The 25,795-nt window shown below is 41.5% G+C and overlaps 1 protein-coding gene across 1 annotated transcript in view; it reads right to left on the bottom strand.

The window, feature by feature from the left end:
• The window catches only part of LOC134358933 (phosphatidylinositol 3,4,5-trisphosphate 3-phosphatase and dual-specificity protein phosphatase PTEN), a 135,263-nt gene that overhangs the window by 20,608 nt on the left and 88,860 nt on the right, over nucleotides 1-25,795 (bottom strand). The window contains exons 4-6 of the mRNA XM_063071626.1: nucleotides 13,686-13,729; nucleotides 12,821-13,059; nucleotides 111-252 (exon numbers count right to left, since the gene is read on the bottom strand). Coding sequence (XP_062927696.1) covers nucleotides 111-252; nucleotides 12,821-13,059; nucleotides 13,686-13,729 — 425 coding nt within the window. The remainder of the gene's footprint in view (nucleotides 1-110; nucleotides 253-12,820; nucleotides 13,060-13,685; nucleotides 13,730-25,795) is intronic.

Genomic DNA, 25,795 nt, shown 5'->3' with positions numbered 1-25,795 from the left:
AATTTTCTGTATTTTAATTCTACCTGACCAATAAAGTGGATACCGGTAAACTGAAGCAGCAGTATAACATTACTTTCAGCATTATCTCTAAATCGGAAATTAAAACTTACTGCAAGTTCCACCACTGAACATTGGAACAGTTTCAAACTGCATCTTGTGAAACAGTAATGCCACTGGTTTGTAATCCAATCTGTGCTTCAAAAGATAGCTGTAATAATATACATAGCGCCTCTGGCTAGGAATAGTTACACCCTAGAGAAAAATAAAATGTATACATTTTTTAACAATTCAGCACCATTGCTTGAGTAGCTCAAATTTTAGTACACAATATGAAATGGCAAAGTTTATATCTAGCAACAAAGGTGGTAGGGCATACACTATAGTTTCACAGCATCAGGTAAGAATGCCCAAATTTGCATTGCAATAATATAGATATGAACCCATATTTAAGACATGATAGCATTTGCCCAGTCCATTAAAAATAACACAAATCCAATTAGGTCAATTAGCATGCATTCACTCATCAGTGACTTAAGAATGTGGTTGCATTGCGGAGGAATTCACCAGAATATTCCCTGGGATAGAGCACTATTCCAGTTCAAACTGGATAGGCTGAGTGAGTCTACTCTGAACCGAAGTATGAGAAGTGACCCGAGGTATACAAAATCATACCAAGCACAAGTTAGATGAGCATGTAAAATGTCATGGCATAGGAAGCTACAGGCTGAATGCTGGAAATAAAAATTATAGATAAGCAATGCCCTGCATGAGTACACTGCTGAAGAGCCTACTTCTGTGTTGTGCAACTCTAAAAGGTGTTGTGATTAGGCTACCAGTCAGAACCTAGTATATAATGCACTGTGCATAGTGCTGAGTCTGAGTTCAGACAGAACCTGTCCTGTAATAAACTCCAGACTTCATTAAAATAGGGACCGCTTTCAGAACTTTCAATGTTCATGTAATGAAGCTTCAATCTGCAAAGCCTCAAATAATGAAAGTTACTCTCAAAACCCTTTCATAAGCTACATAATAGATCGGGAATGTGACAGAAATGCGTACAGCTCCAATCATATTACCACCGGACAACATCAGGATAAGCAGCCTGCTTCCTCAGTGTTCCATCCAGCATTTTAAACATTTATGCTCTTTAACTCAGAGAGAGACAATGCCAGCAGCATATTCTCTCTATGCTTTATAGCACTTCCAAGCATAAAACAATCATCACATATATAAAGGGCAGCAAGTGCATGGAAAACTTATCAACTTCCAGGTTACTCTCAAAGTGATGGATCATTTGAATTTGGAAAGAAGTCGACATTCCCTCAATATTGGTCAAAATTCTGGAACTTAAATAACAGCATGACAGGAATACCTTCATCATATCGCACAGAGTCTGGCCCTGTAGCTCAGAAGGGTAGGGAAAGGAAGAGGAGGGCAGTAGTAATAGGGAACTCGATAGTTAGAGGGTCAGATAGGCGATTCTGTGGACGCAGTCAGGAGACCCGGATGGTAGTTTGCCTCCCTGGTGCCAGCGTCCAGGATGTTTCTGATCATGTCCAAGATATCCTGAAGTGGGAGGGTGAGGAGCCAGAGGCCGTGGTACATATAGGTACCAATGACATAGGTAGGAAAAGGGAAGGGGTCCTGAAAGGAGAATATAGGGAGTTAGGAAGGGAGTTGAGAAGAAGGACTGCAAAGGTAGTGATCTCGGGATTACTGCCTGTGCCACGTGACAGTGAGAGTAGGAACGGAATGAGGTGCAGGATAAATGCGTGGCTGATGGATTGGAGCAGGGGGCAGGGATTCAAGTTTCTGGATCATTGGGACCTCTTTTGGCGCAGGTGTGACCTGTACAAAAAGGACAGGTTGCACTTGAATCCTAGGGGAACCAATATCCTGGCGGGGAGATTTGCGAAGGCTACTGGGGAGACTTTAAACTAAAAAGGTTGGGGAGTGGGAATCAAATTGAAAAGACTAGGAGGGAGGAGGTTGGTTCACAGATGGAGAGAGCTGGTGGGCAGTGTGTGAGGGAGGGTGGGCAGGGGACAGAGAATGGGAGCACTCGGACCAAAGATGTAGGGGAGAAGGAAGAAAAAGATAGAAGTTTGCACCATTAGGGATAAACAGAGAGTAAGAGGTGGAGAGTTTCTGAAATGCATCTATTTTAATGCTAGGAGCATTGTAACAAAGGTGGATGAGCTTAGAGCATGGATTGATACCTGGAAATATGATGTTGTAGCTATTAGTGAAACATGGTTGCAGGAGGGGTGTGACTGGCAACTAAATATTCCTGAATTTCGTTGCTTCAGGTATGACAGAATCGGAGGGGCAAGATGAGGAGGTGTTGCATTGCTTGTCAGAGAAAATATTACAGCAGTGCTTTGGCAGGATAGATTAGAGGACTCGTCTAGGGAGGCTATTTGGGTGGAATTGAGAAATGGGAAAGGTGTTGTAACGCTTCTAGGGGTATATTATAGACCACCTAATGGGGAGCGAGAATTAGAGGAGCAAATTTGTAAGGAGATAGCAGATATTTGTAGTAAGCACAAGGTTGTGATTGTGGGAGATTTTTAATTTTCCACACATAGACTGGGAAACCCATTCTGTCAAAGGGCTGGATGGTTTGGAGTTTGTAAAATGTGTGCAAGATAGTTTTTTTGCAGCAATACATAGAGGTACCAACTAGAGAAGGGGCAGTGTTGGATCTCCTGTTAGGGAATGAGATAGGTCAGGTGATGGAGGTATGTGTTGGGGAGCACTTTGGGTCCAGTGATCACAATGCCATTAGTTTCAATATAATTATGGAGAAGTATAGGACTGGACCCAGGGTTGAGATTTTTGATTGGAGAAAGGCTAACTTTGAGGAGATGCGAAAGGATTTAGAAGGAGTGGATTGGGACCATTTGTTTTATGGGAAGGATGTAATAGAGAAATGGAGGTCATTTAAAGGTGAAATTTTGAGGGTACAGAATCTTTATGTTCCTGTCAGGTTGAAAGGAAAGGTTAAAAGTTTGAGAGAGCCATGGTTTTCAAGGGATATTGAAAACTTGGTTCGGAAAAAGAGAGCAATCTACAATAAATATAGGCAGCGTGGAGTAAATGAGGTGCTCAAGGAATATAAAGAATGTAAAAAGAATCTTAAGAAAGAAACTAGAAAAGCTAAAAGAAGATACAAGGTTGCTTTGGCAAGTAAGGTGAAAATAAATCCAAAGGGTTTCTACAGTTATATTAATAGCAAAAGGATAGTGAGGGATAAAATTGGTCCCTCAGAGAATCAGAGTGGATGGCTATGTGCGGAGCCAAAAGAGATGGGGGAGATTTTGAACAATTTCTTTTCTTCGGGATTCACTAAGGAGAAAGATATTGAATTGTGTAAGGTAAGGGAAACAAGTAGGGTAGTTATGGAAACTATGATGATTAAAGAAGAGGATGTACTGGTGCTTTTAAGGAATATAAAAGTGGTTAAGTCTCCAGGTCCTGACAGGATACTCCCTCGGACCTTGAGGGAAGCTAGTGTGGAAATAGCAGGGGCTCTGACAGAAATATTTCAGATGTCATTAGAAACAGTGATGGTGCCGGAGGATTGGCGTATTGCTCATGCTGTTCCATTGTTCCAAGGATTCTAAGAGTAAACCTAGCAACTATCGGCCTGTAAGTTTGACGTAAGTGGTGGGTAAATTGATGGAAAGTATTCTTAGAGATGGTATATATAATTTTCTGGATAGACAGGGTCTGATTAGGAACAGTCAACATGGATTTGTGCGTGGAAAGGTAAGTTTGACAAATCTTATTGAATTTTTTGAAGAGGTTACTAGGAAAGTTGACGAGGGTAAAGCAGTGGATGTTGTCTATATGGACTTCAGTAAGGCCTTTGACAAGGTTCCACACGGAAGGTTAGTTAGGAAGGTTCAATCGTTAGGTATTAACATCGAAGTAGTAAAATGGATTCAGCAGTGGCTGGATGGGAGACACTAGAGAGTAGTGGCGGATAACTATGTCAGATTGGAGGCCGGTGACTAAAGGTATGCCTCAGGGATCTGTACTGGGTCCAATGTTGTTTGTCATACACATTAATGATCTGGATGATGGGGTGGTAAATTGGATTAGTAAGTATGCAGATGATACTAAGATGGGCGGCTTTGTGGATAACAAAGTAGGTTTTCAAAGCTTGCATACAGATTTAGGCCAGTTAGAACAGTGGGCTGAAAGATGGCAGATGGAGTTTAATACTGATAAATGTGAGGTGCTGCATTTTGGTACGACTAATCAAAATAGGACATACATGGTAAATGGTAGGGCATTGAAGAATGCAGTAGAACTGAGGGATCTAGAAATAATTCCCTGAAGGTGGAATCTCATGTGGATAGGGTGGTGAAGAAAGCTTTTGGTATGCTGGCCTTTATAAATCAGAGCATTGAGTATAGGAGTTGGGATGTAATGCTGAAATTGTACAAGGCATTGATTGGTAAGGCCAAATTTGGAGTACTGTGTACAGTTCTGGTCACCAAATTATAGGAAAGATGTTAACAAAATAGAGACAGTACAGAGAAGATTTACTAGAATGTTACCTGGGTTTCATCTCCTAAGTTACAGAGAAAGGTTGAACAAATTGGGTCTTTATCCTTCGGAGCGTAGAAGGTTGGGGGGGGGGACTTGATAGAGGTATTTAAAATTATGAGGGGGATGGATAGAGTTGGCGTGGATAGGCTTTTTCCATTGAGAGTGGGGGAGATTCAAACAAAAGGACATGAGTTGAGAGTTAAAGGGTGGAAATTTAGGGGTAACACGAGGGGGAACTTCTTTACTCAGAGAGTGGTAGCTGTGTGGAACGAACTTCCAGCAGAAGTGGTTGAGGCAGATTCGATGTTGTCATTTAAAGTTAAATTGGATAGCTATTTGGACAGGAAAGGAATGGAGGGTTATGGGCTGAGTGCAGGTTGGTGGGACTAGGTGAAAGTAAGAGTTCGGCACGGACTAGAAGGGCCGAGATGGCCTGTTTCCGTGGTGTAATTGTTATATGGTTATATAAGGATTATAGGTAGCAGATTATCACTACCTTTTCTGGGTTGATTGAAGATGGACAATAATTGTTGGACAACAATGATGCTAACACAGCAAGAATACACATAAGACAAGCAAATATCTGACACCCTCTCAAGTATCTCAGTTGGATCATTTGAGGGAGGAGAAGATGGCGGCGCGACGCAGCGCGTGCAACTGTTCTGAATGATATCGATTATGTGTTAACTAGGGGGCCATGCACAATCCGGATTTGATGGAGACAGCCGTGAGAAGCACGGAGGAACACCTGGAGTAACTTCTGAAATGGCTGCTTCGCTGCTGCTGCTACTGCGCGATAGAGATCTCCGGAGATGAAGGCCCCCAATCCTCGGCTTTGCCTATTGCCTGTTGCTGGGGCTGGGGTCGAAGCACTCGGCGGAGATGGCGCTCAGTGTCGGAGAGCTGGTCAGAGGCTCGGAGTTTTCAGACGGACTCAGACTGTGGTTGGATGCTTCCAGGATGCTGCATTGGCAAGTTGGCGGCGCTGGAGGTTTACCGTCTGCGTGAGATGATGGGACTTGCGAGAGACTTTGAGATTTTACCGTGCCCATAGTCTGTTCTTATCAAATTACGGTATTGTTTTGCACTGTTTTAACTATTTAATTATGTGGTTTTTGTTAGTTTTTAAGTGGGTTTGTCATGTGCTTCCGTGATATCATTCTGGAAAAACGTTGTATCATTTCTTAATACATGCATTGCTAAATAACAATAAAAGAGGACTGTGTGTCCGCAATCTAATCTAATCTAATCTGTATTTCGGGAGCCCTTATTTTCCTTACATCATGCCACCAAATCATGATTCATATTATGATTATTCTGGAGATAAGACACTTTTTTTAAAAAAAAAGGCAAAGAAAAATGGTTCTGTTTATCTTGTCTGTTGGATAATACATTTAAAAACTTACCAGGGAGACCATAAATCAGAGCTAACCAATCAGCAATAGTGAACTAAACTGCAATAAATTCACAAACTGAGAATCATTTTATTGCGTCCATCATGTGCTTTAACATCAACAAAACTGACTTAAAAAATATAAATTGAGAATATATGATCAACCCGCCCCACTCAGCCATTGACTCAGAACATGGTCTTGCAAGGCTTCTGCAAGGTGTACTGTCAAGTCAAGTCTACAAAACATCAAATGCCCTCAATCTAACCTACTGCTACAAAAGGCCATCCTTACATCAGTATGACTGGAAGTTATCATATCTGCCATTTTCCTATCCTCTGGCACCTTTCCAACATATAGGGACAATTTGACAGCAAATCCTTCACCTCCACACCTCCCCTCTACCCTTGCCTCCACCCATCCCCAAAACAATCTAAGATGCATCCCATTTTTAAATGATGCACAGACAGCCTTTCTAATACCTTTTCTAAATTTGATTATCATGATGACAGAGTCAAAGTTTATAGCACAACTAGCTACTATAGAAGTAACTGTATAATGAAACCTTAATAAAGCAATCAAATTAGTTACAGGGAACACAGCCTAAATTAATGGGCCTATAAAAGCTGGGTGGGAACTTGCTGACAAATAGTCTAAAATTATGAATCATGGACAAAAGGAAGTACATTTAGCTTCTGGAATTCCTAAACTAATAAGGACTAGAAGCATAGACAAATTGATAAGTATTACAATTTCACAATTAAAAATCAAAAAACACAGGAGATATGTGGAGAAATAAACCAAGTTAATGTTTCTGAAGGAATTCCTTTCAAAGGTCATTGACCAAAAGGATAACAATATTTGCCTCTCCACAGATGATGACTGGCCTACCGAGAACCTCCAGAATTTGTTATTTTTATTTCATATTTCCAGTATCTAGAGTATTTTTATTTGGATAACAAGATGACATGTTTGATATAATTAAGTTAGTCAGCATATCCTATTTCAAGCTTTCAAATCATCTCACCTGTTTAGACTATATTTGAATTCAGATTTCTGATTTCTTCATCTATTCAGTAAAACCGCATTGCAACAGAACTCATTCACAGCCTTAAATCTGTCTTATTTTGTATCCACATTCCTCGTCCTCTCCACTTGAGCACTTACTTCACTAACATTATCTGTATCTGCACCTACTTCAGTCACATTATGATTAAAATCCTAATTAGATTTTTGTTAATTACAGACTTGGGATATCCCTGGAATCGTTGCAATGCAAATTCTCAATTTCTTAAAACTTTTTTTTACACCTCCATGAAGCTATCTTTAATGCTCTCTGGTCCTTTTCCTCATAACAGTCTTCTGACAATAACAATGAACTATACTGCTCTCCTGAGACACTAGAATCCAGGTATTCATAAACAATATGGCACTTACTCAAGGTTAATTAACATCACAAATACTTAGCAGATAATAGATGAGTAATGTGGAGATTGTTTAAGAGATTAATAAAGAGGAATGGAAGTTTCCAAAATTACAAGGAAAATAAAAGGCAAGTAATAATATGTAACCTAAGAGACATTAAAATCAGATACATTCTAATATAAAAATACAACAGCAACAAACATTGAAAGAGCATGTTCAATTGTTGAACAAATAAATCTTATGGTAGAAAGCATAGATGCGTTGGTCTCAGTAAAGTGGACTCTGCCAATGTTACTACCAAAAAGGTGGTTGCCAGCACTACGGAAGTAGATGAGGACAACGACCGACAGTATATAATATTGAACGGGGTTGAATGAGATGCAACCTTGATTTGTAAGGAAAGTAAGGGTAGAAAATGTAGGTTCTCTGACCACAATCTTCAAAGACATCCTTGACAGGACAAAAAGACAGCAAACAATAATTCTTTATCAAGGAGGAATAAGGTAATAACTTCAATTCTTATTTGTTAGTCAGCCTATAAATAGCAGTGACCCCGCTGGGGCAAAGAAAAAAATTCCATTTTAAAATATAAACTAGTATCGCATTTGAGCCAGCTAAAAGCAAATTACTTTCAATTAATTTATGCTCCATGACAAAGTAGAGAAATTTGAACGTGGGAAGCTTGATATGGTGTAGATCACCTTGCAAAAGCAAAAGATTAATCTGTTAAATTCAGTTAAAGATGAACTAAACCCTTGACATTAAAAGACAATAATTAAGTGGACAAGAAATTGTTTAAAGGATAAATACCATAGTGTAATAGAAACTAAACTTCAAAACTTAGTGAACAGTGAAGACGCAAACATGAGGAAATCTGCAGATGTTGGAAATTCAAGCAACACACACAAAATGCTGGTGGAATGCAGCAGGCCAGGCAGCATCTATAGGAAGAAGTACAGTCGACATTTCGGGCCGAGACCTTTCATCAGGACTAACTGAAAGAAGAGATAGTAAGAGATTTGAAAGTGGGAGGGGGAGGGGGAGATCCAAAATGCTAGAAGACAGCAGTGGGAGGGATGGAGCCAAGAGCTGGAAAGTTGATTGGCAAAAGGGATACATGGTTGGAGAAGGGAGAGGATCATGGGACGGGAGGCCTAGGGAGAAAGAAAGGGGGAGCGGAACACCAGGGGAAGATGGAGAGCAGGCAAGGAGTTATTGAGAGAGGGACAGAGAGAGGGGGGGGGGGGAATAAATAAATAAATAAGGGATGGGGTAGGAAGGGGAGGAGGGGCATTAACAGAAGTGAGGGAAATCAATGTTCATGCCAACAGGTTGGAGGCTACCCAGACAGAATATAAGGTATTGTTCCTCCAACCTGAGTGTGGCTTCACCTTGACAGTAGAGGAGGCCATGGATAAATATATCAGAATGGGAATGGGACATGTAATTAAAATGTGTGGCCACTGGGAGATCCTGCTTCCTCTGGTGGACAGAGCGTAGGTGTTCAACGAAACGGTCTCCCAGTCTGCATCAGGTCTCACCAATATACAGATGGCCGCACCGGGAGCACTGGACGCAGTATATCACCCCAGCTGACTCACAGGTGAAGTGTCGCCTCACCTGGAAGGACTGTCTGGGGCCCTGAATGGTGGGAGGGAGGAAGTGTAAGGGCACGTGTAGCTTGTTCCACTTACAAAGATAAGTGCTGGGAGGGAGATCGGTGGGAAGGGAAGTGGGGTGGGAAACGAATGGACAAGGGAGTCACGTAGGGAGCGATCCCTGCGGAAAGCAGAAAGGGTGGGGGTAGGGAAAGATGTACTTGGTGGTGGGATCCTGTTGGAGATGGCGGAAGTTACTCTCCACTATGAGGAGGTACCTATCCCAGTCCCTTCTACACCTCTGGGACACTTTCTTCGCCGTTTGTAATGGACCTGCCCATTATTTCATCCTCCGTCAGATCCACGCGTGCAATCGCCGTTTTTTTTGACTTTGTCATATTAGGCAAGGATCGCAAGAAATTCCAACTGCAGACCCCAGAGCCTGCTGGCTCAGACGCTAGCAGGCATGAACTTCGGATTGCGGCCCCCGCCATTGATCTCGGCGGCTCTACCAACCCAGGGCATACTCAAAACCCGGACTCCAGCACCATCAATGCGGGGTCCAATGACCGTGGACACCTTCAAAGCCATTGCGCAACCTCTATCCCTCGACTTATGAAAGCTAACACTCCATAAGCTTTCTTAACTACCCTATCTACGTGTGATGCAACTTTCATGGATCTGTGGACATGTACCCCCCAGATCCCTCTGTTCCTCCATACTTCCAAGTATCCTGCCATTTACTTTGTACTCCTGCCTTGGAGTTTGTCCTTCCAAAGTGTACCACCTCACGCTTCTCCGGATTGAACTCCACCTGCCACTTCTCAGCCCACTTCTGCATCTTATCAATGTCTCTCTGCAATCTACGACAATCCAACCTTACTATAAAACCCGTTGATAAGGGGGGGGGGCGCTGTTGTAGTCTGGCGTACTGACCTCTACCTTGCCGAGGCACAGCGACAACTCGCTGATACCTCCTTTTATTTACCCCTCGATCATGACCCCACTAAGGAGTACCAAGCCATTGTCTCCCAAACCATCACCAACCTTATCAGCTCAGAAGATCTCCCATCCAATGCCACCAACCTCATAGTTCCCACACCCCGCACTTCCTATTACTACCTCCTACCCAAGATCCACAAACCTGCCTGTCCAGGTAGACCCAGTGTCTCAGCTTGCTCCTGCCCCACTGAACTCATTTCTGCATACCTCGATACTGCTTTATTCCCCCCTTGTTCAATCCCTTCCTACCTATGTTCATGACACATTTCACGCTCTGAATTTTTCAATGATTTTAAGTTCCCTGGCCCCCACCGCCTTATTTTCACCATGGACGTCCAGTCCCTACATACCTCCATCCCCCACCAGGAAGGTCTCAAAGCTCTCCGCTTCTTTTTGGATTCCAGACCTAACCAGTTCCCCTCTACCACCGCTCTCCTCTGTCTAGCGGAATTAGTCCTTACTCTTAATTTTTCCCTTTGGCTCCTCCCGCTTCCTCCAAACTAAAGGTAGGCATGGGCACCCCTATGGGTCCCAGCTATGCCTGCCTTTTTGTTGGCTTTGTGGAACAGTCCACATTCCAAGCCTATACTGGTATCCGTCCCCCACCTTTCCTTCACTACATCGACCACTGCAATGGTGCTGCTTCCTGCACGCATACTGAGCTCCTTGACTTCATTAACTTTGCCTGCAACTTTCACACTGCCCTCAAATTTACCTGGTCCATTTCCGACACCTCCCTCCCCTTCCTTGATCTCTCTGTCTCTATCTCTGGAGACAGCTTATCTACTGATGTCTACTATAAGCCTACGGACTCTCACAGCGACCTGGACTATTCCTCTTCCGACCCTGTCTCTTGCAAAAATGCCATCACCTTCTCACAATTCCTCCATCTCTGTCTCATCTGCTCTCAGGATGAGGCTTTTCATTCCAGGACAAAAGAGATGTCTTCCTTTTTTAAAGAAAGGGGCTTCCCTTCCTCCACTATCAACTCTGCTCTTAAACGCATCTCCCCCATTTCACGCACATCTGCTCTCACCCCATCCTCTTGCCACCCCACTAGGGATAGGGCTTCCCTTGTCCTCACCGACTACCCCACCAGCCTCCGGGCCCAACATATAATTCTCCACAACTTCCGCCACCTCCAACGGGATCCCACCACCATGCACATCTTTCCCTCCCCCCCCTTCTGCTTTCCGCAGGGATCGTTCCCTATGCAACTCCCTTGTCCATTTATCCCCCCCATCCCTTCCCACCGCTCTCCCTCCCAGCACTTATCCTTGTAAGCGGAACAAGTGCTACACATGCCCTTACACTTCCTCCCACACCATCATTCAGGGCCCCAGACAGTCCTTCCAGGTGAGGCAACACTTCACCTGTGAGTCAGCTGGTGTGATATACAGCATCCAGTGCTCCCGATGCGGCCTTCTATATATTGGGGAGACTCGACACCGACTGGGAGACCGTTTCACTGAACATCTACGCTCTGTCCGCCAGGAAAAGCAGGATCCCCCAGTGGCCACACATCTTAATTTCACGTCCCATTCCCATTCTGATATATTTATCCATGGCTTCCTCTACTGTCAAGATGAAGCCACACTCAGGTTGGAGGAACAACACCTTATATTCTGTCTAGGTAGCCTCCAACCTGTTGGCATGAACACTGATTTCCCTCACTTCCGTTAATGCCCCTCCTCCTCTTCTTACCCCATCCCTTATTTATTTATTTATTTATTCCTTTTTTCTCTCTCTCTGTCCCTCTCACAATAATTCCTTGCCTGCTCTCCATCTTCCTCTGGTGCTCCTCCTCCCCCTTCCTTTCTCCCCAGGCCTCCCGTCCCATGATCCTCTCCCTTTTCCGACCGTGTATCCCTTTTGCCAATCAACTTTCCAGCTCTTAGCTTCATCCCTCTCCCTCCTGTCTTCTATCATTTTGGATCTACCCCTCCCACTTTCAAATCTCTTACTATCTCTTCTTTCAGTTAGTCCTGACGAAGGGTCTCAGCCCGAAACGTCAACTGTACTTCTTCCTATTAATGCTGCCCGGCCTGCTGCGTTCCACCAGCATTTTGTGCGTGTTGCTTGAACAGTGAAGACAATTTTTTAAAATGACAAACATTGGCATAATTAGCAGACAAATGACAGATGACAGATAAAATTTAAGTGCGCGAGAGATGCATTTGTTGGAGGAAAAAATGAGAGATCAACTAAATGGACCTCAGCTGAGTGCGATGAGTTATGCAAGTTTCAGAAGATAGCTAGACAAGAAGAGACTGCTATTTAAAACACTTGCTTAGCTTCATAAATAAAATAATACAGTAAAGCTTTATAAAACATCCAGCTGGAGTATTAGGAATTTAAATGGTAAATAAGATTTTTAAAATATTAAGAAAATAGGTATCCCCTTAACTTGTCAAAATACTACTTGTAAATTGTTGGTGCAAAGAAAATTCCCAATCACTTGTTTATAACTTTCTGAAACAGTGTATTTTAGGACCAGTAAACTGTTTAAGACCACCCATTCTTCAATGAAAGGGAACTAAAATTACATAAATATTACTTCTATGTTTTAGAATGTGCTAGCTTTCTGTGACAACTGCATTCCCAATTCCTGTAGCAGAATGCAGCAACTGCTCAGAATACAATGATTTATTATGCACCTTACAAAGAATTATCTATACTCTGCATGTTAATTCAATTAATTAGGTATTTTCATAGACCTTTTCAAATCGACTCTTAAATATCAACATTAAAATAACTATTGCATTATACTACTTGCTATTTAGAAAAATACTACTTTTTCATGCTATTAAGATTTACTCTTTATTAAAGCCTACTTCCACTGACCTTCTTATCTATAGTCCTCGCTTGGCCATAGAATTCTAGGGCTTCTTGTGCTTTTGAAAATTTGCCACGATGAAGCAAATAAGCACAGATCATTACTCCTGTCCGTCCCTTTCCAGCTTTGCAATGGATTGCTGCAACATTGTTATCATCTTCACTTAACCAGTGATCTAGGTCTTCACAAAATGGTTTTATGAGTTCTAGCTGTGGTGGATTGTGGTCTTCAAAAGGATATTGTGCGACTAAAAAGAGAAATTACAAAATGTTCACAGAAATAATCAAACTGTCATTTTACTTCCACAAGAGCATTATTTTATGAAAATATCATGCACAATGGTAACAAATTGAAATATTGATAAAGTCTTAATCATGATAAGAATTAATTTTACCTGAGATTTATTTCTAGCAAAATATATATACCAAAATATTGCACAAAATTATTATGCTATATATAGTGTTTTTATACTGATTCAAAATAATTTAGCAGCTTTAAACAAATAACACCATGCATGTAGGTTTTCAGCATGGGAAGGTGGAAACAATGCATATATTTAACAAAAATAGACAAATCTTGCAACATATTCGTTGGAATTCTGAACTTCTTCATCTCCTACCACCAAGATTTTATATCACAGCATCATATCATAATGTAGGCAGAAAATTATAATTACTGCTACACTGTTCACTACAATAGAAATCACAACATCCTGCACAGACTAAATCCATCACCCACTACTTATGAGAAATCCCTATAATTTTGCATGCTTTACACACGCTTTCATATTACTCTAACAAAATAACCTAATAGTAAGGTAGGTTTTACCTATTACGACAATCTCATAATGGAGTTCGATAAAAGTTAACCCACCTCTGCAATTAAATTTAGTAGCATCATAATGTCTTTCTGCACATCTGCAAGGAAAAAGTTTAGAAAAGTGTTAGCCATTATGTATTAAGGAGGAAATTAAAGAATTGTGATAACCATGCTTTTGTGTTATTAAGCATGTGTTTTCTATATTTCAGTAATAATGCTCAATTTCAAAGATATTTTTGAGCACATTATTACTCAGTATTTACTGCAACAGGATAAGTAATAATGTTCATAATTGCGCACAAATATCATAACAACCTAAGGCAAGAGCAGATGTATGACTAAACAGAAATCAAAGATGTTACTGGACCTGCAATAAATCTTATTAACTTTGGAAAAAACAGTATCTTGCTGTAAGTTTGTCATTCAAATGTATTAAATGTCATTAATTTCTGTACATGCGCTGTAGGAAGTAAACTTGTCATAAAAGTGTAATTTCAAGTCTAAAATCTCTAAATAACATGATGAATATTAGCTTCTCTGGCCTAACATTGAAAATTGGGTAAACTTAATACATACCTATACAATTAAGTGCTTTTAGTGAACTATATTTCTTCTCACTTTTGGGACATCTTTGCTGAACAGGTGATAATGAATAGCTCAGCGACTCCTCTGGTCAAAGCACTTGGACATTTTATCTGAAAATCATACTGTTGCTGTCCAAGATGCCCTGTTCTCTGAAAACGTTGAGGACCTTAGCAATGAAATATTTGGTCTGGCCTAAAGACGGTTACATAAAAGATACCTACTAAACAGGTTAAATTTGCTTAGGACTTGTGCATTCCAATCTCAATTAATTATTAATGGTACAGTCAATATTTTATTAATGCCAAACAAAATTAACTGATAAATGAGCCTCAGATTTTAATTATCATACCAAGTTAAAACAGAACTACAATAAACGCACTGCCCAGGTCATGCTCTCTTCTAGCTGCTGCCATCAGGAAGGTGGTACAGAAGCCTCAGGACTCACCACCAGGTTCAGAAGTAGCTATTCCCCTCATCCATTAGGCTCTTGAACCAAAGGGGTTAACTTCACTCAACGTCCCTCGCCCCACCACTGAACTGTTCCTATAACCTGTGGGCTCACTTTCAAGGACTCTTCTTGTCAGGTTCTCAATATTTTTTGTTTATTATTATTATTTCTGTATTTTTGTACTTGCACATTTTGCTGTCTTTTGTACACTTGTTTTCCATCCTGTTGGTGGGGTCTTCTAATGATTCTCTTATGGTTATTGCATTTATTTAGTATGCCCACAAGAAAATGAATTTCAGGGTTGTAAGAAGTGATATAGATGCATTTTGATAACAAATTTACCTCAAACTTAATTTACATTGTCAAGATGCGAACACTTTACATGCAGCTCTGATGGGAATTATGAAATATCTGCGTTTAGGACTACTACACCTGAAATCAACAGTCAGAAAGCAACTTAAGGCTTTTTTAAAAAGCTATCAATCCTCAAAAATTGGCAGACTGCAGACAGTAGAGTTAGGTCATCAGTGCAGTTCCCCTTCAAAAAAAATGGAAGCATGGCATGCAGGCCAGTCTGCAGGTACAACTGAAATTCAGAAGCCTTAGACCCCCCACTCCCACCATCCTGCTTGTGAATGTACAGCCTCTGGATTAAAATGCAAGACTGCAGTAACAGAAGGACATCAGGGACTACTTTGTACTTTGCGTCACAGAAACATGGCTAACCCCCGCCATTTCAGATGCAGTGCTGCAGCCTGAAGTCTTCACTATCCATCAAAAAGACGGGACAGGTGACTCTTGCAAAGGTAGAGGAGGTGGAGTATGTCTCATGATCGACTCATTCTGGTGCACTTACATGGCGTTTCTGTCTCAATCCTGCTCACCCAGTCTGGAGCATCTCATGGTCAAATGTCATCCATCTTATCTGCTAAGGGCATTTCAGCCATCATCCTGGTAGTGGTGTACATTTCACCTCTGACCAACTGGCAGGCACTGGAGGAGCTGAGCACCATAATCAGCAGTCATGAAAGTACACACCCTGATGCCTTCCCAATCATGGTGGGGGATTTCAACCAGGCCAACTACAATGTCTCTAAACAAATACCACCAACATATCACCTGTGGAACCAGAGGTGCCAACACTTGACCACTGTTGAACCACCAGCAACACTTACTGTTCCGCCACACGCCCACACTTTGGAAAGTATGATCCCTTGCCTCTCTCTCTACTCCTGGCATACAGGCAGAGACTAAAGCGCAGCACCGGTGATGACGATCAAGAAGATACAGAAACACTGAAAACCTGCAGCACAATACAGGCCCTTCAGCCCACAACCTGTGCCAAACAGGTCCTTACCTTAGAAATTACCAAGGGTTACCCATAGCCCTCTATTTTTCTGTGCTCCATGTACCTGTCCAGGAGTCTCTTAAAAGATCCTATCGTATCCGCCTCCACCACCATCGCCGGTAGCTCATTCCATGCACTCACCACTCACTGCATAAAAAAAAACTTACTCCTGACATCTCCTCTGTACCTACTTCCAAGCACCTTAAAACTGCGCCCTCTCATGCTAGCCATTCCAGCCCTGGGAAAAAGCCTCTGACTATCCACATGATCAATGCCTCTCATCATCTTATACACCTCTATCAGGTCACCTCTCATGCTCCGTCACTCTAAGGAGAAAAGGCCGAGTTCACTCAATCTATTCTCACAAGGCATGCTCCCCAATACAGGCAACATCCTTATAAATCTCCTCTGCACCCTTTCTATGGTTTCCACATCCTTCCTTTAGTGAGGCAACCAGAACTGAGCACAGTACTCCAAGTGGGGTCTGACAGGGTTCTATATAGCTGCAACATTACCTCTCGGCTCCTAAACTCAAGCCCGTGATTGATGAAGGCCAATGCACCGTATGCCTTCTTAACCACAGAGTCAATCTGCGCAGCAGCTTTGAGTGTCCTATGAACTCGGACCCCAAGATCCCTCTGATCCTCCACACTGCCAAGAGTTTTACCATTAATACTATATTCTGTCATTACATTTGACCCACCAAAATGAAACACCTCACACTTATCTGGGTTGAACACCATTTGCCATTTCTCAGCCAGTTTTGCATCCTATCAATGTCCTGCTGTAACCTCTGACAGCCATCCATATTATCCACAACACCCCAACCTTTGTGTCATCAGCAAATTTACTAATCCATCTCTCTACTACATCATCCAGTTCATTCATAAAAATCATGAAGAGTAGGGGTCCCAGAACAGACCTGAGGCACACCGGTGACCAACCTCCATGCAGAATATGGCCCGTCTGCAACCACTCATTGCCTTCTGTGGGCAAGCCAGTTCTGGATCCACAAAGCAAAGTTCCCTTGGATCCCATGCCTCCTTACTTTCTCAGTAAGCCTTGCATGGGGTACTTTGTCAAATGCCTTGCTGAAATCCATATACATTACATCTACTGCTCTACCTTCATCAATGTGTTCAGTCACATCCTCAAAAAATTCACTAAGACACGACCTGCCTTTCACAAAGCCACGATGACTATTCCTAACCATATTATGCCTCTCTAAATGTTCATAAAGCCTGCCTCTTAGGAGCTTGTCCATCAATTTACCAACCACTGAAGTAAGACTCACTGGTCTATAATTTCCTGGGGCTATCTCTACTCCCTTTCTTGAATAATGGAACATCTGCCACCCTCCAATCCTCCAGAACCTTTCCCGTCCCCATTGATACTGTAAAAATAATCTCCAGAGGTTCAACAATCTCCTCCCTCGCCTCCCACAGTAGCCTGGGGTACATCTGTCCGGTCCCAGTGACTTATCCAACTTGATGCTTTCCAAAAGCTCCAGCACATCTCTTTCTTAATATCTACATGCTCAAGCTTTTCAGTCTGCTACAAGTCGTTCCTACAATCGCCAAGATCCTTTTCCGTAGTGAATACTAAAGTACTTATTAAGTACCTTTGCTATCTCCTCCGGCTCTGTACACACTTTTCCACTGTCATACTTGATTGGTCCTATTCTCTCATGTCTTATCCTCTGCTCTTCATATACTTGTAGAATGCCTTGGGGTTTTCCTTAATCTTGTCCACCAAGGCCTTCTCATGGCCCCTCCTGACTCTCTTAATTTCTTTCTTAAGCTTCTTCCTGCTAGCCTTACAACCTTCTAGATCTCTATTATTACAGAGTTTTTTTGAACCTTTTATAAGCTCTTTTCTTCTTGACTAGATTAACAACAGCCTTTGTACACCATGGTTCCTGTACCCTACCATCCTTTCCGTCTCATTGGAACGTACCTATGTAGAACTCCACGCAAATATCCCCTGAACATTTGCCACATTTCTTCCGTCTATTTCCCTGAGAACTTCTGTTCCCAATTTATGCTTCCAAGTTCCTGCCTGATAGCCTCATATTTCCCCTTACTCCAATTAAATGCTTTCCTAACTTGTCTGTTCCTATCCCTCTCCAATGCTATGGTAAAGGATATAGAATTGTGATCACCATCTCCAAAATGCCCTCCCACTGAGAGATCTGACACCTGACCAGGTTCATTTCCCAATACCAGATCAACTACAGCCTCTCCTCTTGTAGGCTTATCTACATACCGTGTCAAGAAATCTTCTTGAACACACTTAACAAACTCCACCCCATCTAAACCCCTCACTCTCGGGACATGCCATTCGATATATGGGAAATTAAAATCTCCCACCACGACAACCCTGTTATTATTACACCTTTCCAGAATATGTCTCCCTATCTCGATGTCCCTGTTACTGTTGGATGGTCTATAAAATACATCCAGTAGTTATTAATCCCTTCCTGTTCCTAACTTCCACCCACAGTGACTCCGTAGGCAATCCTTCCATGTCTTCCTTCTTTTCTGCAGCCATGACACTATCTCTGATCAACAGTGCAATGCCACCACCACTTTTGCCTCTCTCCCTGTCCTTTCTGAAACATCTAAAACCTGGCACTGGAAGTAACCATTCCAGTCCCTGAACCATCCAAGCGTCCGTAGTGGCCACAACATAATAGCTCCAAGTACTGATCTACGCTGTAAGCTCATCCGCTTTGTTCATAATACTCGTTGCAAGGGAGGCAGAGATGCACTTACAGCACTGCTTTGAGAGGATTGGACAATATTCATCTTCAAATCTGAATGAACACGTCACAGCTGTCAGTTACAGATCATCAAGAGTGATGAGTGTGTGCCTCAGAGAATGTACTAAACATACTCAAATCAGAAGCTATGGATGAACCAGGAGATTTATAGTCTGCTGAGGGCTAGATCCGTGGCATTCAAGACTAGTGAGACCAGTGATCCAGAACTATACAAGTAGTCCAGGTTTGGCAAATGGAAGGCTACTTGAGAGCGAAAGAAACAATTCTGATTGAAGTTAGAGAGGAAGTGGATGCAGTTTAAGCAGGGTTTGCAGACGATTACTTCCTACAAGGTGAATACTGACATTATGATTAGATATCATGCTACGTTCCCAGATGAGCTCAACACTTTTTATGCATGCTTTGAAAGGAAAAAATAAAACTACACTTGTGCAAATCCCTACAGCATCTGGTGACCCTGTGATCTGTCTCAGAGGCCAACAGAACATCTTTCAAGAGGGTGAACCCTCACAAGGTGTAATGCCCTGATGGTGTACCTGATAGGGTACTGAAAACTTGCACCAACCAAATGGCAGGAGTGTTCAAGGACATCTTCAATCTCTCACTGCTGCAGTCAGAGGATCCCACCTGCTTCAAAAGGGTGGCAATCATACCAGTGCCCAAGAAGAGCTGGGCAAGCTGCCTCAACAGCCATCACCCAGGTGCACCCACATCTACTGTAATGAAGTGTTTGACAGGTTGTCAAGGGCAGAATGAACTCCAACCTAACCTGCAATTTGCTTATTGCTACAATAGGTCTACAGCAGATACAATCCCACTAGCTCTCCACTTGGCCTTGGATCACCTGGACAATAGCAATACCTAGATCAGGCCGTTGTTTGTTGATTACAGCTCAGCATTCAACACCATCATACCTTCAGTACTAATTAACAAGTTACAAAACAATGAAAGGACAACGAATGCATATACATTACTTCAGTTTTTTGCTCTCTTTTGCACTATTTAATTTATTTAAAAATTTCTCATTGTAATTTATAGTTATTTTATTACAAATTATAACATACTGTTGCTGCAAAACAACAAGTTTCATAATACATACCAGTGATATTAAACCAGACTGATTCTAAAAAAACTGACAATCAGTGTGCAAAAGAAGACAAATTGTGCAAATAAAGAATATAAGTAAATTATCGATATTGAGAACATAGGTTGTAGAGTCCGTGATCAGTTCAGAGTTGAGGTGAGTGAAATTGTCCTGTCTGATATCTCCAGCGCAATAACTGTTCCTGAAGCTGGTGGTGTGTGACAAAGCTCCTGTAGCTTCTGCTTGATGATAGTGAGAAGAGAGCATGGCATATATGCTGGTGGTCCTTGACGATGGATGCTGCTTTCTTGTGGGCAGTGATTCTTGCTCAAAGGTAGAGACTATTTTGCCTATGATGGGTTGGGCTGAGCCACCACTTTTTGTAGATTTTTCCATTCTTGGGCATTTGTCTTCCATACCAGGTCACGTCACACGTTACCATGACATATGCTGCTATGCATCTCACAATAACAAGATGTGGCAAAATAACCAGTATGCAGATAATAAGCAAGAATGCTTCAATGTTACACATAATACTTCCTTTCCACTAAAAATTAATTCATCATGGTGATTACTGGCATCAGAATTCAAGTGATGAGTCATAAAGGATGCAATAGCTTTTAATTAAGTATTATAAAATACAGGTTTCCCCCACCATCTGAAGGTACAGTGTTCCTATGAAACGGTTCGTAAGCCGGAATGTCGTAAAGCAAAGAAGCAATTACCATTTATATGGGAAAATTTGTGAGCATTCGCAGACCCAAAAATAACCTACCAAATCATGCCAAATAACACATAAAACCTAAAATAACAGTAATATATAGTAAAAGCTGGAATGATATGATGAATTCACAGTCCATATAAAGTAGAAATACTTTTCCACAATCATTACCGCACTGTTCTCCGTAGTGAAAATCTTACGCAAGCGCCGTCGGCCGAAACACGGTGCAAGTGCTCTCCAGTAACCTTTAGGCTATGAAGCTGCCAAATCATACCAAATAACACCTAAAAATACACAGCCTGCATAAAGTAGAAATAATGTATGTACAGTGTAGTATCACTTACGGAATCTGGAAGACAGCGCCGAGCACACTGATGATGGTGTGTTAGGCTGAGTCGTCGGAGGTTGGGGTGGTGCAGTGGTCCCCACCCTCTGGGCAGCAACCCGATACCGATCCGCGAAGCATGCAGTGATACAGCGGTAGCTGGAACGCACTCAGCACATCTTTAAGAAAAAAGCGGAAATAAACAAGCTAATTAATTAGGTGCCACCTGGCACGTAAATGTTGGCCCAGATCAGAGGCAACGCAATCGCCTCAATTAGCTTGTTTATTTCGGCTTTTTTTCTTAAAAGATGTGCTGGGTGCGTTCCGGCCACCGCTGCATTCTTCGCGGATTGGTATCTGTCCGCAGCCCGGGGGTTGGGGTGGTGGGACACTGGGATGTCGTCTGTTTCCATCAGGGCAAGCAGGTCATCTTCTTCTATGTCTGCCTGCCTCGATGTCGAAGGTCAAGGTTCGTTGTCTGCTGTGTCTGATGTGGAAGGCTTGCTTGACTGCTTAGCCTCGTGCATTTTTAGATCATACAGTTCTTTGTAAGGACTCAAACCATCCTGCAAATATGCCCTAAACCTACGTACCTTTTCAAATTTAATGTCATACTTTATCATTGCAGCAAAAATCTCACGCAGTTGCTTCACATTCAGTTCCTGGCCGACTTCACTTTCGGTCCGTTTGCTACTGCATTCGGTTTCAATTGTTATCCTTTTCTCTTCCAATTGCATCAACTCTTCATCTATCATTTCTTGGTCATGGGATGCCAAAACCTCTTCAACATCATCTTCATCAACTTCCACAAGCCAAACTCACTCTGTCCTTACTTCGTTCACTATGATCGAAACATTTAATTATGTCTAGTTTTACGCTAAGTGTAACACCCTTACAAGCTCTTTTAGGCTTTTCTGATACCGTAGAACTCATCTTGCTAACGGCTGCTCACAGGCACGTGTTTAAGCAATGCCGGTGAGAATGCAGTTCTGAATCCGGGGGGAGAGCGGCTGCTCGGGGCGTGCGCTGCCTTTTTTTTGCATGCTGCTTTTTTTTGCGCGCTGCCTTTTTTCATAACAGTGAAAACACCTGTTAGTGAAAACAGGTAACTAATGTAAGTCTTTTGTAACAGTGAGGTTTTGTAAAGCGAACATTTGAAAAGCGGGGGACACCTGTAATATGATCGCTAATAAAGTATTTTTCACCTCGTTCCCCAATTTTCGCCAATTTCCCAATTTGTACATTAATGGAGGGAAAGAACACAGTATAAAGAGCAAAAGAAAAACAAGACAAAAAAATCCACTTACTGCCATAATTTATCAGATACAAACTCCAATACTGAAATGTGCATAGAGAGCATTCTAGGCAGAATATTTTTTTCAAATGGATCTCAATTAAAGTTTTTGACTTCAAAAGAAAGTAATTGTCTTTCTTTACTTTTCAATCCTCCATTCATCTTTTCGTTTTCCTCTGCATCAGCAATTCTACACTTGCAAATACTGTTTTAACCTAGGCTGATAAAAGTGGATTACACATGAACAATTGTACCTGATAGTACAAATAGTGAGGAATTTCACATTTTGAAAACCACACCTGCAGTTTGCAAAATACAAGCCCTTTCTCTACTAGCTGCAACCACTAATAGAACCTAAAACCTGAATTTCATGTTGGTAGTTATCACCAAGAGGATTAATTTTGCAGGATAAAGCCTTAATTTATGATAGCCCCAACAACCAGCATAATCAAAACAAAGTTTCTGGAACATTTTGCCTAGCTAATCACTTTTTCTCTCTATACATTTCTGATTCTGGAGACCTGGGTGATTATATTGACCAACATCAACATATGCAGCATATTGCTACAAATAAATCAATTGGCATAATACTGCTTTCACAATATCTACAGCAGGATGTGACGTTCCTCCTCTGTTTCTATATTTTTTCCTTCTCAGTTGGCTTCCTCATAACCCTTCATCTCATTTGTGTTTCAAAGTCAATTGCAATTCAGACTCAAACCACTTTTATTCTCATCATTAAATACCATATGAAATACCATACCATAGCATGACCATATGAAAGATGGTGATGGAAAAGTTCAAAAGGAGCAGTCATTATGGATGTGCACTATTGTTTTAGATTTTCATTACTGCAATCAGAAAAGGTAGCTACATTTTCCTCATCTGGTTATAACCTAATTTTGGGCTCATCACACCTTGAGTGAAATGTCTGCTTCAAGTACTGGTTAAAATGAGTAATGAGGCCTTTGTAGGGACAATGCTGTAGTTTCATTGACACCTGACATTAATCATTAAATAGGGTATTAAACTGAAATCCCTTACATGATTGTTTTGAGATGACAATCCTGAAACACCTCCCACTCTGCTATGAATTTTGTGCAACAGATTTTCAAGGATACAATTGCTGAAGTAGCTTCTCCTCCAATGCTGAGGTGATTGATATCTCTAATTTAAGTGTTCAGGTATGCCTAGCCATACCTACATGCCTATTTGAGGATGAGATGTAGCCAAACGCTTAGGCTAATGATTTTGGTTCACAAGGATTTCACACGTGTTTTTTTGCCACAATGCACATTCTGTTATTCAGAAGGTGTAACCTGGCAATGAAATTTGATGTTTCCAAAAACGGGTGGGAAGAAATAATATATTTGGATTTTGCTCAGATTCCAAGAGTGATTTATCAGTCTTCCAGCTTCACACTTGATCTATTCCTTGATCCGAGGCAAATCTCTGCCTACAAAACTTATTAAAAATGGATGGGCAATTAATAGTTTGCTGGAGTACCTATAAAAAGCTATTGAAGAGTAAATTCTAAGCTTGGATGCACCATATGCATGCTTCAAAAAGTTCACCTCTTTTAATGAAAACTGCCTCCACTGGGAAGGTATAATTTAGAAACAGATTCAATTTCTCTTGCAGAAGAATACAACACAATTGTCTATAATACAGCACTTTTTATAAGTTACCAATTTTAATACAAAATACTAAGTCAAAGTAAATATATTCTCAAAAACGGTCTTTATATTCCATGCTACGCAAAATCAACACAACTATAAACACCCTAAAGTCAAAGTACGGTCACATGGTCAAACTATCAGCAAATACACTCCTGATGAAGGGTCTTGGCCTGAAATGTCAACGGTTTATTCCTTTTCATTGATGCTGCCTAGCCTGCTGTGTTCCTCCAGCATTTTGTGTGTTTTGCTTTGGATTTCCAGCATCTGCAGATTTTCTCATGTTTGTGACACACAAACTCAAAACGATATTATAATAAGACCCTTTACAATGTTGTCAATTAACACTAGTCAATGAATACACAATGTTATTTGCATGTATAAGGCCATATCAGTGTCAAATAAGATGAAGTTTCAAAGGATCTAATTCAACATACTAACGAAAGAATTGCAGTCAAGAACGGAAGCATTTTTAGTAAACACTAGACTACAAAACTAATCTGCTCAGTACTCAGAAGAAATTGCCAGCAATGTACATTACTTGTTATATTGACCTACTTTGCTCTTTGTATAATCACTTGACATTGTGAATACACTTCTGGTAAAATGGCAGCGCACTCGGACACAGCGGCCACTCAGTGTCCAACCAACTGTGTACTTGTTTGTCCTTTACGGATGCAAAACACTGCTCCATTTTAAGAACATTAAATACTGCAGGTCTACCCCATCAGTGAATGGCATGATAGTGGAGGAGCTGCAGTTTATCCGAACTGTGTTGTTTCCTGCTGCAGGAAGGCCAAGTCAGCGTGTAGAGGCAGCGTGCTGTCTAAGAAATGTTGCCAGTGATTGTTTTGGACATCTTCCTTGTTATCCCAAAACCCTACTGAACATTGTTAACGTAGAATACTGCAAGTCAGGTTTACTGATTCATTAGCGAGGCCAATGGTGGGAGGGTTGCGAAGCCTCAGCTGTAGTGCCGGTTTGGCCCTCCGCAGGCTCACCTGCTGCAGCACCGGTGGGGGGGCGGGGGGAGACACCAAGGCAGTGGAACACAGCATCCATGCTGGGTTGGAGGTTGGCCCTTCCCATCAACACTGCCCTCCAATGTTCTCTCAGCGAAAAACAAGCTGGATTGTGTTTATCTATGGTTGTACTAGTGCATGACAATCGGACTCCTGCGAGCTTGTTCTTGCCGACAACATGCCATGCACCATCAATCTACAGGACATGACATTCATTGACTAAGGCCACGTTATTTTTCTTGTGTGACTACATGTTTACTGCTATCATGTGCCTTGTGCTGTGCATGACTGCCGGTATGAACTGCATTTCGCACCTCGGCCCTCGAGGAATGAAGTTTCATTTGACTATAATGATGGGCATTTATCCTTGGTTTAATGACAATTAAACTTTATTTTAAGGGATGTATTTTGAAATTCTTCTGGATTTGACAAATTAAACCATTTTTAATTTAATATGATTTTCTCATTCTCATGCATCAGTAAAGTAAATAACCTTGTAGTACACATTCTGGATTCCTCTTTTCCAGTCCTTGAATACACCTTATCCTGGAGATGTTAAACACTATCCACTAAACATCAACTAGTTCTCTACCTCAACCTCAACTTGTATAAAGTCTCATGACATTGTGTCATTTATGGGCAAGCATTACTAAACTCCCATAACTGATGAATAGGTATGCCGCCACCTTGAAAGCATACGGTGGGTACTGCATGTATTCTGAATGACATCTTCCATGTATATCACTAAAATGAACACACTAGATGAGGTGAGACTTACAGAACATTACAGTATTGATGGAATTGACTATTACTAAGCTGATCTGGAAATAAGTCCATTCTTCAAACTCAGAAAACCCTGCATGTTGTATGGCATACCAT

The sequence above is a fragment of the Mobula hypostoma genome, chromosome 19 (assembly GCF_963921235.1).
Source record: "Mobula hypostoma chromosome 19, sMobHyp1.1, whole genome shotgun sequence".
Lineage (NCBI taxonomy): Eukaryota > Metazoa > Chordata > Chondrichthyes > Myliobatiformes > Myliobatidae > Mobula > Mobula hypostoma.
The sequence above is the reverse complement of the archived record's forward strand: the minus strand, read 5'-3'. Positions and strand labels throughout refer to the sequence as shown.